The following is a 21,692-nucleotide window of genomic DNA, read 5'->3' as shown; positions in this document are numbered from 1 at the left end:
TCAATTAGAAGAGGCTGGCGGCATGCGTGGCTTCCCAACTCCTCTGATCGACAGTCCGATTCTCCTCTTTTTCTATCTCCGCCGTAGTTTTATTAAACGTCATCCTCCCCTTCCTTCTGTAGTCGACCCAATCTCTCTATTCGACGGGTAATCATAATTCTTTCTCTCTCTCTTTCTCTCTCCTTCCCAACCGACCCCCTCTCGATTCAATTCCGAGAATTAGTTATCTCTCTAGGCAATTAACCAATTTGTTCCCTTAAAATTAGAATGACTAATTTAATTGTTTTCGGGTTCGTTCTTTCTCTATTATCACCTCCAACTTGTTGATTTAAGTGAATCATGTTATCATTACACTCGGACTGTCGACTTTACTCGTTGACCCTTCCCAGACCTCCTTGCGTTTTCCTCGCCAACCCGACATCTGGCTTATCTTTAGTCTGGCCCTTTTTGAACTCCAATAATTTACTTGTCAACCGATGACAATTCGTTGGTTTCTCACGAGATGGGACTGAGACCTCTCGCCCAGCTCCATCCCACTCACCCTCAACCTAGGAAGCAAGGTTATCCGGTGTCGCCCGGCTTCATTACAGACTAAGATAGTTAAAATTCCTTTACCAAAACAAAACGGTTCTTCATAACTTTTATGTTCCCTTACGAAGATTAAACTCAAAATATAATAATATCAAACCTTATCTCTAGAATCCTTATTTCAGTTTTGATTAAAATCTATTACATGTTTTTAATTCTCGAAAATGTCTAAAATGTAATGCTTCAGCTTAAGTGGTCTTAAGAAGAAATCGAAAATCAGGGAATCTTGTGCTTCCTTCATGTCTGTTGATAAAATTTAATGCAAATATTCAAAATTTGCATTAAATTTCATTTAATTTATTTTATTTAATTTATTTTATTTAAATTTTCAAATCAGAGGTTGTCCCTATATTGTTATCCGCAAAAATGACCCATTAAAATATTTTAAAGAAACTTAAATTTAGGAAATATTTATTAATCGATGTCTAATACTTATTATTAAAATTCCACAAAAATCAGAGTTATCTGAATTTTCATGCAGAGCTTCCAGCCCCTCTTTGTATAAAACTAAAACTAAATACAGCCCACTTTACTACCCCCCTCCCCGAGGCATGTTCGAAGTGAATGTCTCTGTTTAAAGTACTATTGAAACATGATACTTGAATTTTGCATTTTAAACTTTAATTCAAGCTGTTCTCGTATATAAAAAATAATTTTGTAAAATCAACAGTAAGGTTCTCTACAGTGCAATGTAGACTGCAATGTATTGTGAACTAAGTCACTGCAAGGAGACACGTGAAGCTTCCTTCCGGTCCACCATGATGGATCTTTAACTAGAGCAAGCTGTAAGTACTCCTGCCGCAGGTCAGCAGATGTGGCCCCTGACCCTGTCGAAACTGCAATGGCTGTGATCGTCCTCTCCAGGAGTTCTTTACAAGATTCTTCCACGTTGCAGGCGTTGTCGTCAGCTCCCGATGCCGGCGTCCACTGAAAATCAATTAGCTTCTCATGCAGATCAAAAGAAAACAAACACAGAGGTTTCTATTCTACTAAAAGTTAATTCACGCAATTACAGGTGTTTTACATACATACAATTGTTCAGTTCGATTACACCAGAAAACAGTCTGAAATCTTATTCTTCGTTCTCCACGATGGCGACCGTGACAGAAAGGGGGAGGGGACATTCTCTTGGGTGACTGTTCTTGCCTCGGGATTTAGCTCCAATCTCCTCTCCTCTGGCCCGGGCATTTGCTTATATTGGAACGTGATGGGGTAGGGTAAGCTGTTCCCCAGACCAATCAGAACTCAACACGTTATCCGGGAAAGTCCCGAATCCTTGCGTGTGTGCAAACATTCATAGGCTTGCGAATCTAGGATTAAAACTCAAATTCATTCACACGCCCTGAAAGGTTGACATTTTGAGCTCTCATACTCAGAAAGCCAAACATCCCCGGGCCGGGGTTCGCCAGGCCAAGAATGAAATCATATTTTGTTCTAACTTTTCAAATAATATCTTGTCATTTTTTCTCAAACAATAAAATTATATGTCTGCTTTACAAAAACACAATAAACTCATCCTTTCAGATAGGTTACCGGGCGTTGTCCGGGCATCCAATAATGTTTAACAGACAATATCAGCATAATTACCCGGCCTTACTCAGTGTTTAGGGGGTCTCAATCTCTCCAATGGGGAGCAGTATCGCTCCCTGAGGCGGTCATGCCACAAGCAATCAATTGATTTGATTGAAAAAAAAATGGCGATTTCACCAATTTCAATAACAATAAAAGTGTACCATAATGTGCAGCGACGTCACGCAGACAGCAGTCGCTGCAGTGAAATAGAGAGAGGAGCAGTAGGAGGCAGCAGGACTAGTGGCGTCATGCAGAGATAGCAGCAGCAATAAGACAGAGAGAGTGGAGTGAGAAAGATGTGACAGCATGAACAGCAGGAGAAAGAGAGCAGACGGCAATCATTTAGCCGCTAGCCGGTGACAGCTCTGTCAAAATTGTTATGTATAATGGGAAACACAGACAGGAAATAAAAGTGTCTCTCCAAAAAAAAAAAAAAAAAAAAAAGAAAAAAAAGTGAGTTCAAAGTATTTCTTTTATTTGTTTGGCACTTGGAATTGAGGAAGAACGGAATGAGAACGCCTTCTATAACATTACAAAATTATGAGAGTGTGAAACATTCGTTGATCATCATTCAATCCCGGGTAACGTCGAGTATCTCTGCTAGTCTTATATAGAGATAGTTTCACGGCTAGTCAAATTAACATATAAATGCTGTACTGCTTCAAATGGAACTAAGCAGACAAGTATAATCGTTCGGAAATTTTCAGATAAAGATTGATAATTTGTATTAGCCAGACTACCATTCTTATCTTGGTTGTTATTTTGCACAGCATTTTTGCTGATATAACCTCCGACCTTCTGGATCCGTGGCATAAAAGTTAAAAGCGTTTATTAGCAATCAGTTCTAAATGACAGTCTTCTGGGGGTTGATAGTTCAATGTTTACTACAGGCGATAATAATTACAAATGACAAAACTGTTACGAAAATGACTTGTTCTGCCATTAAATAACCTGGAAAGGGCTGATATGCCGTAAAACAAAACGACCGAACCAAACAGCATGAATAAATATTTGAAGATATGAAGAAATTGAAGCATAAAAACTTTTACAGAAATGACCGGACATGGTATTAAATAACCTGAAAAGGCTTGATATGCTTTAAAACAAAAGCAACCAAAGCAAATTAAAAGAACTGATTTGTATAGACATCTAATATATAAACAGCTATATGTCGGTCGGTCTGTCTGTTTGTCTCCATATTTTCAAACTCTATCTCCTCCGAAACTAAAAGTCGCAAAGCGGTGCTAGGGGCCTGAAATGATTGGATATTTTATGGACCATTCTTTTATGGGTCTTTAACCGGTTAAAATAAGTTTAAGGTGTCAAAATTGAAAAAATCTTTAAACATTTTGTACATTTACCTTGGTTTATTTTTAATTTTCAATTGGTTTACATGCGTATCACGTTGGTATAGTAGTAACGTCACCAGCTTTGAATACTATAGTCTCTGTTTCAATTCTAGCTGATGGCACCTAAATACGTTTTTTTTTTTAATTTTTGAAATCACTACTCCATATTAATATGTATGAAATCTGGACAAATTAAAATATCATATTTAAGCGTATTTTACACCCCATCTCGCTAGTATCTAAAAAAAAAATGCAGTCTTCACAAAATAACATCTGGCAAGAAACAAATATCATATAGAGATTAACGTTTCTACGCCGGAGAATTGAAAACATTGTATCATATCTATTATCTATTATATATATAAACATGAACGTGTCTGTGTGTGTGTGTGTGTGTGTGTGTCTGTGTACATTTTCCTACGCAATAACTGTCAGTTTTTAGTTTACAGACTCGAAATTTGATATACAGAGTACTGAGATTTGGAAAAATCTTTGTAATCTGTTTTCGGCCAGAAATTTGGCTGTTAAGGCGTCAAAGTTCAACGATTTGACTTTGAGAACTCTACTAAACTCCTCCGTCAATTTTGGGTCTAAACACTTGAAACTTTAGATATAGGTTCCTTGGACATGGATCTAACTTAATAATTTGATTTGAGCCCCAAACAACAAATGCAAAGGGGTCATAATAGGGGTCAAATTTAAAAAATTGACCGTTTTCTTTTTTTTTTTTTTGCTTAGCATACACCTCCAACCTCCAAACACCCGGGCAACGCCGGACTGAAATGCTTGGAAAGAGAACATAAAGATAACTTTTGTGAGAATACAAGTTAAACATTTAATATGTTAAGAAACCAATAACAAAAATAAAAACCAAACAACAAAAAAGAAAAACCTTTGGTGAATTCTGGGAATGATGGTAAAACATCCCTCTTATAAGCATCAATAACTTCGTCAACAACACAGCGTTTCTCCCTGTCTTCAATGGCATAGCAGAAATCCACCAATTTTGGTATAGCTTCCAAACTCCAGATGGTTTCGTAAGTCTCGTAGTAAGGATGGTAAAAATCCTGAAGAAAAAAAAAAATGCAACTTTTTACTCAAGAATAGAATGGTAATCAAAGAAAAGATCGTATTACTCGGATTATTCAGACTGCTGTTCTCATCTTGAATATTATTTTCACGTTTCAGTCGATGTAACCTCTGACCTTTGAAAACGTTGGGAGAATAACACACGAGAACAAGTATGAATAATCTAATACGAATTATCAATTCTTATCTAAAAAAAAAAAAAAAATCAGAAAAGTGATACCAAAGAACAGATTTTGAAGTTATTGAAGACAGTTCATGATCAAGGTGCACACATATTACGGATTTACCCTTTTTACTTCACGAATCAATGAAAATTCAGTTTAATTACACCCTCTGTAAAGGTTTGACTTTTACTCACAGAAAGGTATAATTAAAAAGAATTCCCATTGATCTATAAACAAAAAGGGCAAATGAGTTAAATGAAGAATTTTGAAATGATGTTTTTTTTTTTTTTTTTTTTTTTTTTTTTGTGGGGGTGGTAAAAAAAAATTAATGGTTCACATGTACCAACGGTACCCCCCACCCCATATATGTTTGATTTTCGTCCTGTTTTTAATCTTTTTCAGCGGATTATTATCAAATGGACACTGATCTACCAAATTATATAAAAAAAATTTAATATAAAAAAATTTGTAGGAGGTGCTCAGTTTCTAATACAATGTTCTAGTAGATCGATCACCCATTTTACGCCAAAAATTGAATACACACGCACACAAGAACAAACATGGCGACTAGTGAAAACAATACGAAATACAGACCCGAATACTCTTAAAAATCAACTTTTTGAAGGTAAGTATACAGTTGGTACTCTAGCGCACACTATGTTATTATTACCTTTACATTGATAAATAAAATATCCTTTATATGAAAGATATATATAATTATGAAAATAGTCACATAGTGGGTATAATAGAGATGGCAATGGTTTCCTTGCTAATGCAATTCTATAATATTCGCAGAATGCAAATGTGTAATTTCAAAGCATCTGGGCGGACTTACGAGTTGCGTAAGTAAGTCAACCATTGGCATGTCTATCTAGCAAGTAACTATTTTAATAAATAAATGTGATAAACTCTTACCGTCGTATTATTTGGATTCTTCAGACTACTGTTCTCATCTTGAGTGTCGTTTTCACAACATTTCGGTCGATGTAATCTCCGACCTTCTTCAGGTGTATCTTTTCGAACTCAGGAATGTTTCTGTCGAACTCGGGAATTTGGACAGAATTTTGTACGGAAAATGACACTCAACATGAGAACAGTAGTCCGAAGAATCTAAATAATACGAATAACCAATCCCCATCTCAAAAATTCAGAAACGTAAACTCTAACCCTCATAATTACGAACTCTGGTCAATTTCTATTTCGAAAAATATGTATATATTATGCATATTGTGCATTGACAAAAATATATTTAAAATCGATGGTGAAATTTTTATTCTCATTAAAATAAAAAAATATAATAAAACTATAAAATTATTTATATTTTTTAGCAGTAAATTAATATAAGTATTTCAGATTTGTGGGGAAAAATAATTTAAGACCCTATAAGTATCATGCAAATTAATTGCTACAACGGATGCTCGTATGGCTCGCCTAATTGCTTTACTCAGTGTAACAGCAAAGCATTGTTTAACGCGTAATTCGCTTTAGGAAAATGTAGATGTTAACTTGGTTACTAGATCCAAACCCGTAGTTGTTTCACAGACAAAGCGTTTGCTTTTTTAAGATGAGCAAATGATTTAAGTAAAACGGCTTGTATTCAAGCATGGAAACTTTACTAAGATACTGGACAATACGGAGATAAAAGAAGGATGGGAACGGCAAGCAAAAAAACATCAGTGTAGAAAGATCGGTGAATTCATAAGCTTTCTGTAACCCATCGAAATTTGTCGTTGACATTGACAGCCATTTTATTTTAGGGGGGAGGTATGAAGTAACTTGGTTTAATGAATTAACAAAACTGAAAAGATGATTATTGTATTTGCGATAATCATCTTTTGTCAAGTATCTTCACGCCTTGTTTGGAGCGATTTCCATAAAACAATATTCCTGCAACGTTTTTTTATGTTAAGAATCTTTATATAATGTCCAATTGTGGCCTCGACTTACTTGCTCCTTCACGAGGACAGAGTTAACATAAGGTTGTTTTGTAATCCAGCTGATCATAGAGGGCCACTCTGGATTGGAGCAAAAATAAAAACTGCTTCTTCACTAAGTTAAGAAAAATGAAGTGCATCATCAGAACAGATACTACACCTTGTTCCAAGTGAAAAGGCCAATAATTTTTAGAATTGTGTTAGGTACAACCTAAAGTTAATTGTTATTTCTCCTTGGACTAAAGAAAGGAGAATTATCGCCATTCGAGAAAAGGAGATCTGCCATTACAGTTTGGAGAGTTAAACAAACATCAGAGGTTAATCATCACGAACCCAGCACCTTTTACCTTACAATTGTGCTTTGTAAGCTGTTAAATAAATCTGTTAAAAGTAATACTTCGTCTTCTGCTTATTTTTGAATTGGTAATAAACCAATAACTGTATCATTAAAGGTAATAAATAGAAAGTTGTTTAATTTTTTTTTATTTCAATTAAAGAAAAATGTGAATTCAAATTCATTAAATAATGTAACCTTTTTTTTCACTCTACTTTGTCTGCAACGGCTTCGTTTCCTCTTTATTGAGTAGATCCAAGTCAAGCATTCGTTTTTCATACACTTGTCTGATTTGAAAAATCAGAAATGATAATGCACTTTGCTCCTAACCAAGCAAAGTTTGGACCTAAACATTTATAACGTTACACTGTCTGTTCGAATATTATGAGAGGCACTTGAAAAAGAACACTGGCTGTGTAAAACTGTCTCCTTGATAAATGTGGACAAAGAGTAATAATTTGCCGTGGTCGATCGATGTCAAGTAGCAATAAACCATTGCTGTAATAAAAAAAGCAACAACATTTTTATGAGAATGAAGTAAACAGTTCCTTGTTTGAAATCTAAATAACTTTCCTCGTGATATAAAAATAAAATATTGGATATTTCCCATGTAAAATTAACGAATAGTTGCTAATGACGCACACGCTCAGTTCAAAAAACTGTTCTTATTATGCAAAACATATATCTACATTTATTTATCACATATAATTTTTGTTAAAGGCAGCATAAGAAAAGTATAAAACATTGTACATAAGTGGAATGAAAATTACAGACATAATTACTAACGTAAACGTCCATGTTAAAAGTATATATACATAATCGAAATAAACGAATTGCCAAGGTAAACACATTATAGAGAATGTGTGGGTTATGTAAAGCAAATAAAACTTACTTTCGTGATTTTTTAGAAATATTTTGCGTCAGAATGCTACCACTAATAGAAAAGTGCCATGCTGAAATAGCTAGTTGCCCGGAACGATAAGACATGTAAAAACCAAAACTAAGTAATAATATGGAACTAACTGGAAACCTACTGACAGAAAGAAAACAAGTCTCGATTTCAATCTTGCACTACGCACGTGCGAGTTTATTTTTTTACTGTTTTTCGAAATTGAAGAGTTCAATTTCATAGATACCAAAATAATCCAAGGGAGATAACTTGAAGATGGGGTAAGGGATGTAAATTCATATAGACACATTTTAAGAATATCAGTTCTTGCCTTTGTCTTTTTTGCCTACCCACCTCCGTAAAAAAAGGGGGGAAAAATACTTACTTCGAGTGATTTGTCGATAAAACCAACAAATTTCCCACATTTATACATGAACGGTTGCGTGAGTGGAACTTTATTCAAAGTTAAACCGGGAATAAATGTCTGCAACACTACCACATATTCACAGAATTCGGTGCAGCTTGGATCATCCAAATCTGAAATTAAAACCAATAAGGAAAAGAAATCTGACAAATTAAAAGTTATTCCCTTGTATACTTTGTGCAACATTAATATCATCTTCGAAATGTACAAATGCAAAAGTTACTTATTTACCACATCTACATTGCCATAAAAAAAGAATGGCGCACTATTATTTAAATCACAATGTAGTTTTTTAATGTCGTGTGCATTGTAGAGAACTAACGCCGAAACACGATTATTTGTATGTTTAATTTGCATAACTATTTTTTGTAAACAGTTTACAATAAATTAATGTCTGGTGCTATTCATGTGCATTTTTATTCTCCTATTTTACTATATATAGTATTAATACACTAAATAATAAAGTTAATTTAATGAATAAAGGATAAATTACCGAAACCTTTCTTTAAATATGTTCATTAATCTTCAAGGAGGATAATTTAAATAGAAACTATTAGGCTTAAAAATTACATTGTATTTATATCATATACTAGCTGTAACCGCGTTGCTGTGGCTCAGTTTGTTTAAATAAAAATACAATAAAAAATAAAAATGTACCGTAAATTTACCTAGTGTATATTTATTTATTTCGCGAAAAGCTGCATTCTGTAATATTTATATACACTTAATATTTTTTTGCAATTGTTTTAACAGCATAAGTTTCTTTATGAAAACACGCACACAAACACACGCATGCAAATACTATAATAAGAACCATTAGCGACACATGTTTTTTGTTCATTTAAAACAATTACATTCTGTAATATTTATATACACTTATTTTTTGCAATTAATTTAAAAAGAAAGTGTTCTTTTTTAAAACACACGCACAAACAAACGCATGCACGGACGATAATAAGAACCATTAGCGACTAACTTTTTGTTTATGTTTTTAATACTTGTGGATAATGTTTATAGTAAACGCCTAGCAAATTGTGAAGTGCAAAACACACATGCAAGACAGTAATGACCTCAGCATGTAACGAACTTGACAGTGTATGAAGTAATATGTCTGTTAAAGACGCTATAGTGTATTTTTAGTAACAGTTCGTAGAATTGGATTCCGAAATATGAGAATTATTAGAGCCAATCAGAATGGCCGGAATTTGGTGAGGGAGTTGTTATTATTCATAAATATGCAATCGGAAAAGTTATGCTATGTCTATGCATCAATGGACCAGTTACGATCGGTTTAATCCCACTATCTGTGGAAAATGTAGAATTAGTTCCAGTGACAACTGATAGCAGTGTTAGGACTAAATATTTAGAGAAAAAATAGGAACTCCTTCCTCTAAAGATGTTGCAATTGTGATGGTGTTGCTCGTCGGATGCAATTTAGCATTTTATTATTTTTTTTAAAATTCAATTTTCACCCCAAACAAGGCACAGTGCCACTTTGAAGTAAGGGGCTACTATCGGGGACATAAGTTGCAGGGGTATTATGAAGGGAGATGAGTAGCAAGATGTCTGTTCACATTACATTTGAACTTCTACATGTCAGTACAGGTGGGAAAGCAGAATCCCGGAAGCGAGTTCCAAAGTCTAGCAGTTCTGGGGAAGAAACTATTGGAGTAGAAGGCTTTCTTACACCTTGGGATCTCTACAGTGAAGGGGTGAACGATTGAATGTCTCTATAATGGTGTTCGAAAACTAGATAAGATAATGGCTCTGTTGTTACAAACCTACGATACTTTGGTCCAGAGGGGAATTTTTGCAGTCATTTATATCATATATTATATATTTTATAATTACAATCTTTACTATTATATAAAAGTAACTTTGTCTGTATGGGTGTGTAGGTTCATTCCTTAAAGACTACTAAACGACTGGTTCGATATTTTGAAATTTCACACAAATATACTTTATGCGTTTGGCAGTGTTCTTAGATAGGTTTTCTATCGGAATGTCTTCAGTAAGTATTGATAATGGAAAAAATCCGATGAAAGAAAGAACAGGCTGTTTTCACTAAAGTTAACACCTTATACAGCCTAACATCACAAGTGCATTTGAGAATTGTTATTACCATACAAGCAGAAAGGGTCAAATATCAAATCAACAGCAGGTTCTTGGATATTATATGGGCGAATTCGAAATGAATGTTTGTTTAGAGCACAACTGAACCATTGACACTTGACTTTTGCATTTTAAACTTTAATTCAAGCCATTATCACTGCGCAAGTAGAAAAGGCCGGCATATAAAATCAATAGTTGGTTCTTTGATATCATAGTGGCGAGTTCCAAATGGGTGTTTCTGTTTAGAGCACAATTGAACTATGATACTTGAATTTTGTATTTTAAATTTTAATTCAAGCCATTAAATAAAATGCTTTTTATAAAATCAATAGTAGGTTATCTATAGTGCAATGTAAACTACTGGACTAAGTCACTGCAGGGAGACATGTTAAGCTTCCTCTCGGTGCACCGCGGAGGGTCTCCAACTAGAGCAGTTTGATTGAAAAATGAGCGATTTTATCAGTTTCAACGACAATAAAATATGAGATTCGTCGATTCTCATTCAATCCCGGGCAACGTCGGGTCTCCCTACTAATAGATTTATATCAAATATTGTAATGAAAGTTATATGTTTTAACATGAATACTTAGAGCTAGATTAATAGCTGTTCGAAAATGACAAAACTAGTTGTCAGCAAATTTCTGAATATAGTTTTGTATTCTCAGAATCTTTATATACATTCTTGAAAATTTACCATGATAAAATCACTTTGAAGAATTACAATATTTAATATTCAATTTCTACGTTTTTTTTTTGTAGCGACCACGTGTTTGGGCTTCTTTCCGAACCGGTGCTCACTATTGTGCATGTTGTTTTATTGTGGATAAAACATGGCGGTAGACACAAAAATTAAGAAACAGTTGGATTTGCATATATATTTTTTCATAGAGACAGTTTTTCAAGGACAAACATAAGGATACACTAAACATGATACATGAAGGGGTGGAAACCACGGACGTAATATATAATGTCGCTTTTTGACATGAAGAACGTAAAAAACGACATTATTTTTGCACCAACCTAATATAAAAGGCTAAGCTAAGAAAGAACATATTTGGTCTTCAAATTTACACATAAGCGGAATTTAGAGATATTTTTTTGCTTCTGAAGATAAAAGATTGCATTCTATCGTTGACTAGTAAACTTTCGAGGGAGATAACTTAGTTGTGACCCAAGAAAGATAAATCCCTGATAAGTCTGGACCTACAACTCATTTAATTTTTATTACATCCCGGGCGAGTCTGCTCTGAATAATTTAATATTCACAAACTGCAACTGTTGCAAATAAACAATTTACGAGGAAGGTCATAAAAAATAATAATGCGAGTTTAATATAATTTAGTTTTTAATATCATTTAAAAGAAGATATATTATATTTGTAATCGTTACAGGATATGACATCATGAAATGAAGTACATGGAAGAGAAGTGAGATTAATTTTGCTTTCTTTTGGGTTTACGACGTCAACGTAAAAAAACGTCTTTTTTGAAGCCCCCCTCCCTCCCTACTAGTATAGGTAGGGAAATTATAACGCATGTAGGTGCACATTGCTGTAAAATGTCGACCCATTCCCCAAGAAAACAACAAATTAACGCCAGATGTAAATAATGGCGTAAATTGTTGCTGAGTCGTTTAAAATTGCTTCCATTATTACAGTTACCCAGTTTTACTATTTATTTACATTGGGTTCCTAAATTAAGGCACGAAAAGGCACGACAAATTGCTCCTGCTGATTCTCAAATTTTATTTTTTACAAAGATTGTAAACTAAAAAAAAAACGCTTAAATTATAATCAATTGCATTTTGTTGTTCTTGGCATAAGAATCACAGGTTGCTTGAATAACATGCCTACATATCACACGAATAGAGAACCAGCAGGAGATATTTGCGCGCCTTTGCCGTGCCTTAATTCGTCGTAAATAAATCGTAAACCCTACAGCTACCTGATGTAAAAAAGAAAGAAAACAGAAGCTGGGTGTCCACGGAGCAGGATTCCAGATGACTCCGACCAGAGATGCTTTATTTAATACGCAAGTCATTCAGTCAGCAATGACTGGTTAGAAATTCTAAATAATTCGCTATCGGATTATCAGATTGGCCTTTAAAAAGTAAAATCTCGCGAATTTGCCCCTTTTCAACACAGTTTGGCTTTCAAAAATTGTATCTGGCCTTTTGCAAACCGTAACGTACAGACTAACTAAGGAAGATTATTTAGATTAACGGTTCATGCATTGTATTAAATTCTATACTAGGTTTGCTTAGTAGGTGATCGTTGCTTAACATATGTGCTGTGTTACTGAGTCGTCTTACTCTGCACGTTCTTCTATAATATTTACTTCGTTCCACAAGGATAGGTACTATCCTTTTTCCCTCTGCCAATTTTCATAATATATATATATATATATATATATATATATATATATATATATATATATATATCAATTCATGAACAAATTGGTCAAACCAGTTGCTCTTAATAATCTTGATAGAATAGATTCTTACCTGTGTAGATTTTTTGTTTTGATAAGAATTCCCCGTCAATATTAGGAATCCGTTTCGGTGTTGGGACTCCTTTTTCTCGAATGAAATCCATCATTGCGTATAAAGAATCTGAAATAAATAATATACACGAGAGATAAAAAAAATAGAATATATATATATATATATGTGTGTGTGTGTGTGCGTGTGTGTGTGTGTGTGTGTGTGTGTGTGTGTGTGTGTGTCAAGCAATAAATTCTTAAATCGAATATATGCCTCTATATGTTGTTTTTTCAGAATTTAAAATTAAACCACGAAACTTGTTTGATTTGAAAAGGAGTTGTGGTTCTGGCGACATCAACTACTTTCCTCCACAGGGCATCCTTTGAAGTAAATTGCTCTCCTTCATAAACACCTCTTTTCAATATTGACTAGAATCGTTCAATGGGGCTAAGATCTGAAGAATACGATGACCAGCTCATAATGGTTTCTCCAAAGAAGCCTATAGATTCAAGGAAAATTGCAGTCGCCCTAGTAGAATGGGATGGTGCATGCATGAAAATCATCTGACGGCGACGTGACAATCGTAGGTCATTATGCCATGGTGACAAATGTTTATCCAAAAAGGCCGTGTACGCATTGCTGGTAAGTTTTACACCCCCTAAAACTCGGAATGGTCCAACCAACTTATCCCGAATGATTCCCGCCCAAAACATGATGTCCCCACCTTCTTGTTGGCGATGAACTCTGTAAGGGGTTGGAGTTCCGTTCGAGTTCTACACCTTGGCCCATCCATCCGGACCGTCAAGAGTAGCACGGGTCTCATCTGTAAATAGGACATGTTAGAAATCCATTTTCATGTAATTCTGTGCCCAAGTCATTCGTTTTTCCCTTTGTTGTTTGCTCAATGGAGGCCTTGGAATATTTTTTATGTCTCTTGCCATCTCATTCAACACATTACATCGGGCCTGCCTGGATCTTGGAGCGATTGCATAAATGGAAGCACTGGTGCTGTTTGGGTTTCGGTTGACTTCCCTACGAATTTTTAGAATATCACGATGTGAAAGGTTTCTCCTGGTGCCCTTATCCTTTCTTGATTTGGTTGGAGTTGTTCACGAACGAAGCTAAAGTCCTTGGACCCCTTTCCAGCTCCATAGCTAAGTTTTTGATGAACAATCCCTCTTCTAGTCCAGCAACAATCCTTTCCTTTTCGATAACCGTTAATCGCCCCTTTTTGGCATTTTAAAAGACTGCAATAAAGTGATGGACAGTACAAATTACTTGAATAAAATGTCATAACTTCGTGAATATCGCATGTATTTGAATAAAATTTTGGGAAATAACTAACATTGAAGCAGTCATTTGATGATATAATTTTCATTTTTTTTCAGACGTATGTTTAGTGAAATATTGATAGTTTACTAATCTGCAATAAAGTGATTGACGCTATATATATATATATATATATATATATATATATATATATATATATATATATATATATATAATCAGTTTGACACTGGTTTTAGTTAGATCACCGAAGTTGGACGAACTAAGAAGCAAATACTCGAAACTATCCTGTTTATTTTTTCTCTTCACTTCCAAAAGCAAGTTAGTTTTCACAGGAACGTGTTAACTGAACATAGTTTCATTTCTTGAAACTCATTTTACATACATAAAGTATTAACCCTATACCAAATTAACCAAGCCTATAAAAATAATGACTTGGTCAGCATATTCTGGTTTCACCAGATTTCCCCAGATTTCTTCAGCCGGCTGGATTAATTAACTGTTTTAGTTCTTGACAATACCTAAAGTCGTTACTGTCGTCTAAAATAGCCCTACCAAAGCCAGAGACCACGCCACCTATTAGTAACCTAGACATTCAGTAGACACACCATAAGACAACGAATTTGGAATAATGACCAAATATACGGTCATTGGTGATAAACGGGTAAGCTATGATCTTGTGCGTATTCTAAAATCAAGCCTAGCGGCTCAGAAAGGGCTTATTAGCATTCGTGCATACGCAGTGGCTTGGCCCGAGTTCAGGAAAGCTTGAATGTGTTACCGTAGGACGTCGATAGCTAGACAGACTCCGAGAAATGTTTGTAGAACCTTACTTAAGTATCTAACTAGTTGGCTACCAGTGTACGATGCGAAATATTCGAACATTTATATATTTTTAAAATATACGGAGGCATATATTTTCTGCACTTCTGATTAGTTGAAATAAGATTTCTATATTGACTCTTATCTAATCTGTAGACGAACGTCGGGGTTTACCAATTGTTTAGGACTCTATAAATCCCCTGAAATAAATAAATAAAAAGAAATACACTACCAAATAATGTAAAATAAACTTTTGTTTATTTTCGTTAAAAGAAAAGAAATTACTTTTTAGTGTGTGCCAGAGTGGCAATCGGCATGAAAGAAGGAAAGGATGTGAAGACTTGAGAGCGTGAGAGAAAGAAGTCCGACTATGTGTTGTGGCAAAGTGAGAGAAAGAGAGAGAGTCAAGCAATGTTTCGAGAAAAGCTATCATTTCAGCTACTGAATTTCACTCGGCGAGCATTGCTGTTGGTGTCGGTTATCCTCCTCTCTCTCACGAGAGAAGTTCTCCGTGGCTTTAATATTTCTTTAGGGGCCCCAAGAAGCTTGCAAAATTAATTTTTTTAAACCGATTCCTGATTGGCCAAAAATTCATATTTTTGACAAAAAAAAAAAAAAGAACGTACTTTCAGCTACGTCGGCCATTTCTCAAGCGTTCTGCTTTTTGACCCAATAGGTTTGGTGTGGGTGAATGCTGTAATTCCCGTGCAAATGAATTTATAAATTTTAATGTGTGTGTGTGTGTGTGTGTGTGTGTGTGTGTGTGTCTTAGAAAGATAAAATAACAAACTACAAATCTCATCACGTCAATTATAAGATGACTACTAGCTTGTTTGTTTATTCATTTGTATAGTAGCGGGGATTAGGCTATATGTAATGGATCGAAGTAAGCGACAAAAAAATAGTTCGTGTCGTGCACGAAAGTTTGGAAGATAATTTGCATAACGGTCAAACGAACTAATAATACGGAGGAACGAAATGGAAGATAGCATTATTTTAGCAAATCTGAAATATTGAAATTTTCAAATAGAAATTTATGTCCATATTATGCTCTCTAAAATTGCTTAAAAATATTCCAAAGTAACTGAAATTCGGGGCATATAACTTTTATAAATATGCTTTCCGAGAAATCTAATACAGTTTCTTCCAAATTAATCTTCTTAATGTTTGATACAATCACAGTAGTAAGTAGTAGTAGTAGTAGTAGTAGTAGTAGTAAGCTGCCGTTGTCGAGGTTAATTCATGATACTTATTCAGTTTACGATCCAATCTTTGGTAAATTCAAGTAGACGTCTTCCGGCAGGTTACACCAGCAGCCGGAAGATGCCGAAATGATTATCCAATCAGCTGTCAGAAGATGACAAGTTTCAATGAAAGCATAAAATTCATTGAAACAAAAATTAAAAAAAAAAAGCAAAATACTTTTCAAGACCCTATATCTACGTGTAGTCCCCCTCTTCCCATATGTCAAGAATGGCTTTCTAAGTAAAATGCCATTCCTAATAAGGAGAAAGGAGGAAACACTGCATTTTGAATTAATCGTCTGACAATCTTCACTTAGGCATTTTCGGACTGTTTGTGTAACCTGCCGGAAGATGCCGATACGAAGTTGCTGGAGATGGGACATAAACTGGATAAGTACCTAATTCTTTGATACATAATTTTATACCCCCCTCCCCCCCCAAAAAAACGTCCTGTTTTGGGAGATACTTATGTATCTTTTAAATACAAGAAATGACCGGTGGATTGTCTATCAGCTTAAAAGGAGAATTAAGTTTTATCCACCCATTTGAAAGAACATAAACTTTAACCCCCAAATTTTCTTGTTATAAGGCAGTGGATGTTGTTCTTACGTATCAACCTTCGATGGGACAAAAGCTCAATCAACAGTTTCAAAATTTCGCGCGCACTATAAAATCTTAAGCACACAGCTTTTTTTCTCTCTTTACCGGTCTTTCTTCCACAATCGAACACGCAACGAAAAACACTCATGAACACGATGCTCACCGAACACATATAAACACAAGTTCATACATACACTCTCTCACTTGCAAAACAGGCACGTTAATATGCACACGCATCTTCATGCATATTTAATTTACACATACGTAACTGCAGGGGGCGCCAGCCGAAATAAACACATGTACCCAATTTCTCCTCATAGAAAAAAACAAAAAAACTTTAATTTCCCCTATATCGTTTCTTAGACTCTATGAAGTCTTATTTATTTCCAACACTTTATTTTTTGTTTTGCATCATTTTAAATGGTTCTCAATAAAAATTAATTTATTGTATATGGATAAAATTTGTCATTATTTCTTTTGATACTATTTTTCCGCTTAATTTCTTCTTCTATATAAATAAATCAGTAGATGTACACGCGCGCGCGCGTGTGTCTGCGTGTGTGAATATTTAACCGATAAACTCTTAAACTATTGGTCATATAACACCGAAATTAACAGAAAATAGTATTCATACACCAAGGATGGTTTATAACGAGTAAAAATCTATGTTTGGATAGATTGATATCGCATACAGACATATATCGGTAAGTTGAAATGCAAACTGTGCATATCAACTTGCCGACATATTTTTATTTTTTTCTGCGCATAGCCAAATTCAATTCATTTCTTCAAGTCGTTTAATATCAAATCTTTTTTTTACCTATCTCTCGAGCGTCAAATATTTTGGTTTAGATTCTAGCTGATGGCACCCAAGTCATGTTTTTAAAACTTTTGAACTCACTACTATATACTAGGTACAATATAATTTCCAATAGAGAATGGACTTTGTAATAATAAATATGAAATCTGCATGAATTAAAATATATCTAAGAATATTTTACGACCGGACAAGACCCTCTCCCTAGTTTACACATAAGCCCGATGATCCATAAAAAGGATAGGTTATATTTAATTGACAAAATCCATCCACACCTCGACGTAAGCGACGAAGAACTGCACCACTGCTCTAATCTTGATTACTATTCTCACAACGTTTTGGCTGATCTAACCTCCGACCTTCTTCAGGTGTATCTTGTCCCAAGAAATCTCCCCGGAATGTCGAATGGAACCCTTTATTCAATACACGAAGGTAGTATGCTTAAACGAGTAGAAGTCTTAAATTAATCGCAATTGTATTCTTAGTATGGGCCGCACTGAGGATTGAACCTTCAACCTCCAGAATAGTGTCACATAAAATTGAATTTTACTTAGTACTTTGTCCATTACTAAAATAGAATTTCGAATTGCATAAGACTTCTACACAGTCACGGCCGAGGAAAGGAGAATATGCTACTCCCGTGGATAAAATAAATATTTCGTTCGAAATTCTGTGCAGAATGCAAAGTTCGACAAGATACACCCGCAGAAGGTAGGAAGCTGCATCAGCCGAAACATTGTAAGAATAATATTTAAGATGAGAACAGTATTCCAAATAATCTAAATTATCAATCTTTAACTAAAAAATTCAGAAATAATGCCAAAAGTGTTTGCACGTAGAGCGGAATAAACTATACAGCAAAAGAAGCGGTAAGTGTCGACGGTGGTTATGTTACTTTATGAAAGAAATTGAACCAGCTATTGAAAAAATTGAACCAGTTAATGAAATAAATTGAACCAGTTAATATAAAAATTGAACCAGTTAATGAAAAAATTGAACCAGTTAATGAAAAAATTGAACCAGCTATTGAAAAAATTGAACCAGCTATTAAAAAAATTGAACAGCTATTGAAAAGATTGAACGTTAATGAAAAAATCGAACCAGTTATTTAAAAAATTGAATCAGCTATGGAAATATTTGAACAAGTTACTGAAAAAATTGAACCAACTATTGAAAAAAACAAAAAAAAAAAAAAAAACAAAAAAAACTGAAGCTGCTATTGAAAAAAAATCAAGCAGCTATTGAAAAATTGAAACCAGATATGGAAAAACTAAACCAACTATTGAAAAAAATGAACAGCTATTGAAAAAATTGAATCAGCTATTAAAAAAAAATTGGATCAACTATTGAAAAAATTGAACAGCTATGGAAAAACTTGAACAGCTATGAAAAAAATTGAACCCACTATTGGAAAAATTGAATCAGCTACCAAAAAATTGAATCTGCTATCGAAAAAATTGTACCAGCTATCGAAAAAATTGAACATTTATTGAAATAAAATTGAACAGTTATTGAAAAAAATTGAACCTACTATTGGAAAATTGAATAGCTATTGAATAAATTGAATAGCTATTGAAAAAATTGAATCAGTTATGGAAAAAATTGAACCAGCTATTTAAAAAATTAGACCAGCTTTGGAAAAAATTGAATCAGCTATGGAAAAAAATTGAACCAGCTATGGAAAACATTGAACCAGCTATGGAAAAAATTTAACCAGCAATTGAAAAAATTGGAGCAGCTATGGCAAAAGTTGGAGAAGCTATAGAAAAAATTGGACAGCTATTGAAAAGATTGAACGTTAATGAAAAAATCGAACTAGTTATTTAAAAAATTGAGTCAACTATGGAAATATCTGAACAAGTTACTGAAAAAATTGAACCAACTATTGAAAAAAACCTTAAAATACTGAAGCTGCTATTGAAAAAAACTGAAGCAGCTATTGAAAAATTGAAACCAGATATGGAAAAACTGAACCAACTATGGAAAAAACTGAACAGCTATTGAAAAAAATTGAATCAGCTATTGAAAAAATTGGATCAGCTATTGAAAAAATTGAACCCACTATTGGAAAAATTGAATCAGCTACCGAAAAAGTGAATCTGCTATCGAAAAAATTGTACCAGCTATCGAAAAAATTGTACCAGCTATCGAAAAAATTGTACCAGCTATCGAAAACATTGAACAGCTATTGAAAAAAAATTGATCAGTTATTGAAAAAAAAAATTGATCAGTTATTGAAAAAAATTGAACCCACTATTGGAAAAATTGAATAGCTATTGAAAAAAATTGAATCAGTTATGGAAAAAATTGAACCAGCTATTTAAAAAATTAGACCAGCTTTGGAAAAAATTGAATAAGCTGTGGAAAAAAATTAAACCAGTTATAGAAAAAATTGAACCACCTATTAAAAAAATTTAACCAGCTATGGAAAAAATTGAACCAGCTATTGAAAAAATTGGGCCAGCTATGGCAAAATTTGAAGAAGCTATAAAAACAATTGAACCAGCTACTGAAAAATTAGACAAGCTATGGAAAAAATTGAACAAGCTATGGAAAAATTGAACCACCTATTGAAAAAATTGAACCAGCTATTGAAAAAATTGGGCCAACTATGGAAAAAGTTGGACCAGCTATAAAAAACAATTGAACAAGCTACTGAAAAAATTGGACCAGTTATGGAAAAGAAATTGAACGAGCTATTAAAAAATTGGACCAGCGTTATTTACCGAGTGCCTGCAACCAGTTAGATTTATCTTTTTAGTGTTTCTGCCTTTAACTGTACTACAATATAACTCAAGTTGGTGCTATATATGAGGAGGTCTTTCTATATCATTACTGTTTTTCCGTGTTTTTGTCTAACATTTATTTTCAAATAGATTTATAGATTAAAGACTTTTAAAAGCAACTCGTTTTTATTTGAACTGACACAAAAAAACCATTTCACAAAAGACGTTTTATCTACATTTTATGTTTAAGCATTTGCAGATAAAATATGTTGTGATTGAAGTTGTCTTTTATATCGCTTTCAGAAATATCAGGTTGCAAATATACATAAGATTACAAGTGTTATCGAGTTTATATTCGCCCGTATACATAAACAATATATATATATATATATATATATATATATATATATATATATATATATATATATATATATATATATATATATATATATATATATATATATATATATAAAGAATTACTCATAAAATATAACAGGATTTAGTTGTGTTTGACAGTAATATACCAAAATTTGAATTCATGTTAAACTTTCTAAATAGTTGATGCGGTTAAATAATAACTTGTTAACTATTCTGCACTTTCAAAATTAGGTTAACTATTCTGTACTAAGACTCTTTGTGGTTAAAGTCGTCATACTCATGTATCCAAACTTACGACACCAAATCCAACCCTGTCTCTGAAAAACAGGCTTTTTTTATTAAAAAAATTCTAGCTGGAAGCATTTCATTTGCATACGAGCTAACGAAAAATCTCATTAATTCACGAAACCCACCAGCATAAAATCAGACGCAGCAGCAAATTTTTATTGCTGGTAACCTGGCCCTACATGTAGCACAAAATCAGAGGTTTGTAGTTTTTTTTTTTTTTCTATTATTTGCTTACGAGCGGCGATCAAGCATTTTATTACACATGGATATAAGAAGACATCAATATTTGTAGCGAACTTGTTTCAAAAGCACGTTGACAGAACTAGTCGACGAAGGAGAAACTAGCCACTTAGTGTCAAATCAGCGGTCGAATCGAAAATGGAGGAACGGCTGTATTTATCCCCCCCCACTCAAATCTCTGGTTTCCATTGTAACACATTCATAGCGAGAACTCAATTCTCTACAACCACTGCAAAGAATTTTTCTTTCTCTATATAATTTAAACATAGTTTTTACGACCAGAGTTTGTTTCCAGTTGTCATCTGTGGAACCCATTACCATGAGACTGCTTTGCTACAGACTACAATACACTGG

The 21,692-nt window shown here is 33.9% G+C and overlaps 1 protein-coding gene across 3 annotated transcripts in view; it reads right to left on the bottom strand.

Moving 5' to 3' along the window:
• Positions 1 to 21,692, bottom strand: part of LOC145283668 (hydroxylysine kinase-like) — a 243,890-nt gene that overhangs the window by 2,282 nt on the left and 219,916 nt on the right. For all 3 annotated transcript variants that reach the window (XM_080132680.1, XM_080132679.1, XM_080132678.1), the window contains exons 3-5: positions 12,958 to 13,065; positions 8,305 to 8,456; positions 4,402 to 4,576 (exon numbers count right to left, since the gene is read on the bottom strand). In XM_080132680.1, coding sequence (XP_079988806.1) covers positions 4,402 to 4,576; positions 8,305 to 8,456; positions 12,958 to 13,065 — 435 coding nt within the window. The remainder of the gene's footprint in view (positions 1 to 4,401; positions 4,577 to 8,304; positions 8,457 to 12,957; positions 13,066 to 21,692) is intronic.

Source organism: Euprymna scolopes, chromosome 8 (genome assembly GCF_053919585.1).
Source record: "Euprymna scolopes isolate OS-2025 chromosome 8, ASM5391958v1, whole genome shotgun sequence".
NCBI classification, from domain to species: Eukaryota; Metazoa; Mollusca; class Cephalopoda; order Sepiida; family Sepiolidae; genus Euprymna; species Euprymna scolopes.
Note: the sequence above shows the minus strand (reverse complement) of the source record. Positions and strands in the feature narration are given on the sequence as shown.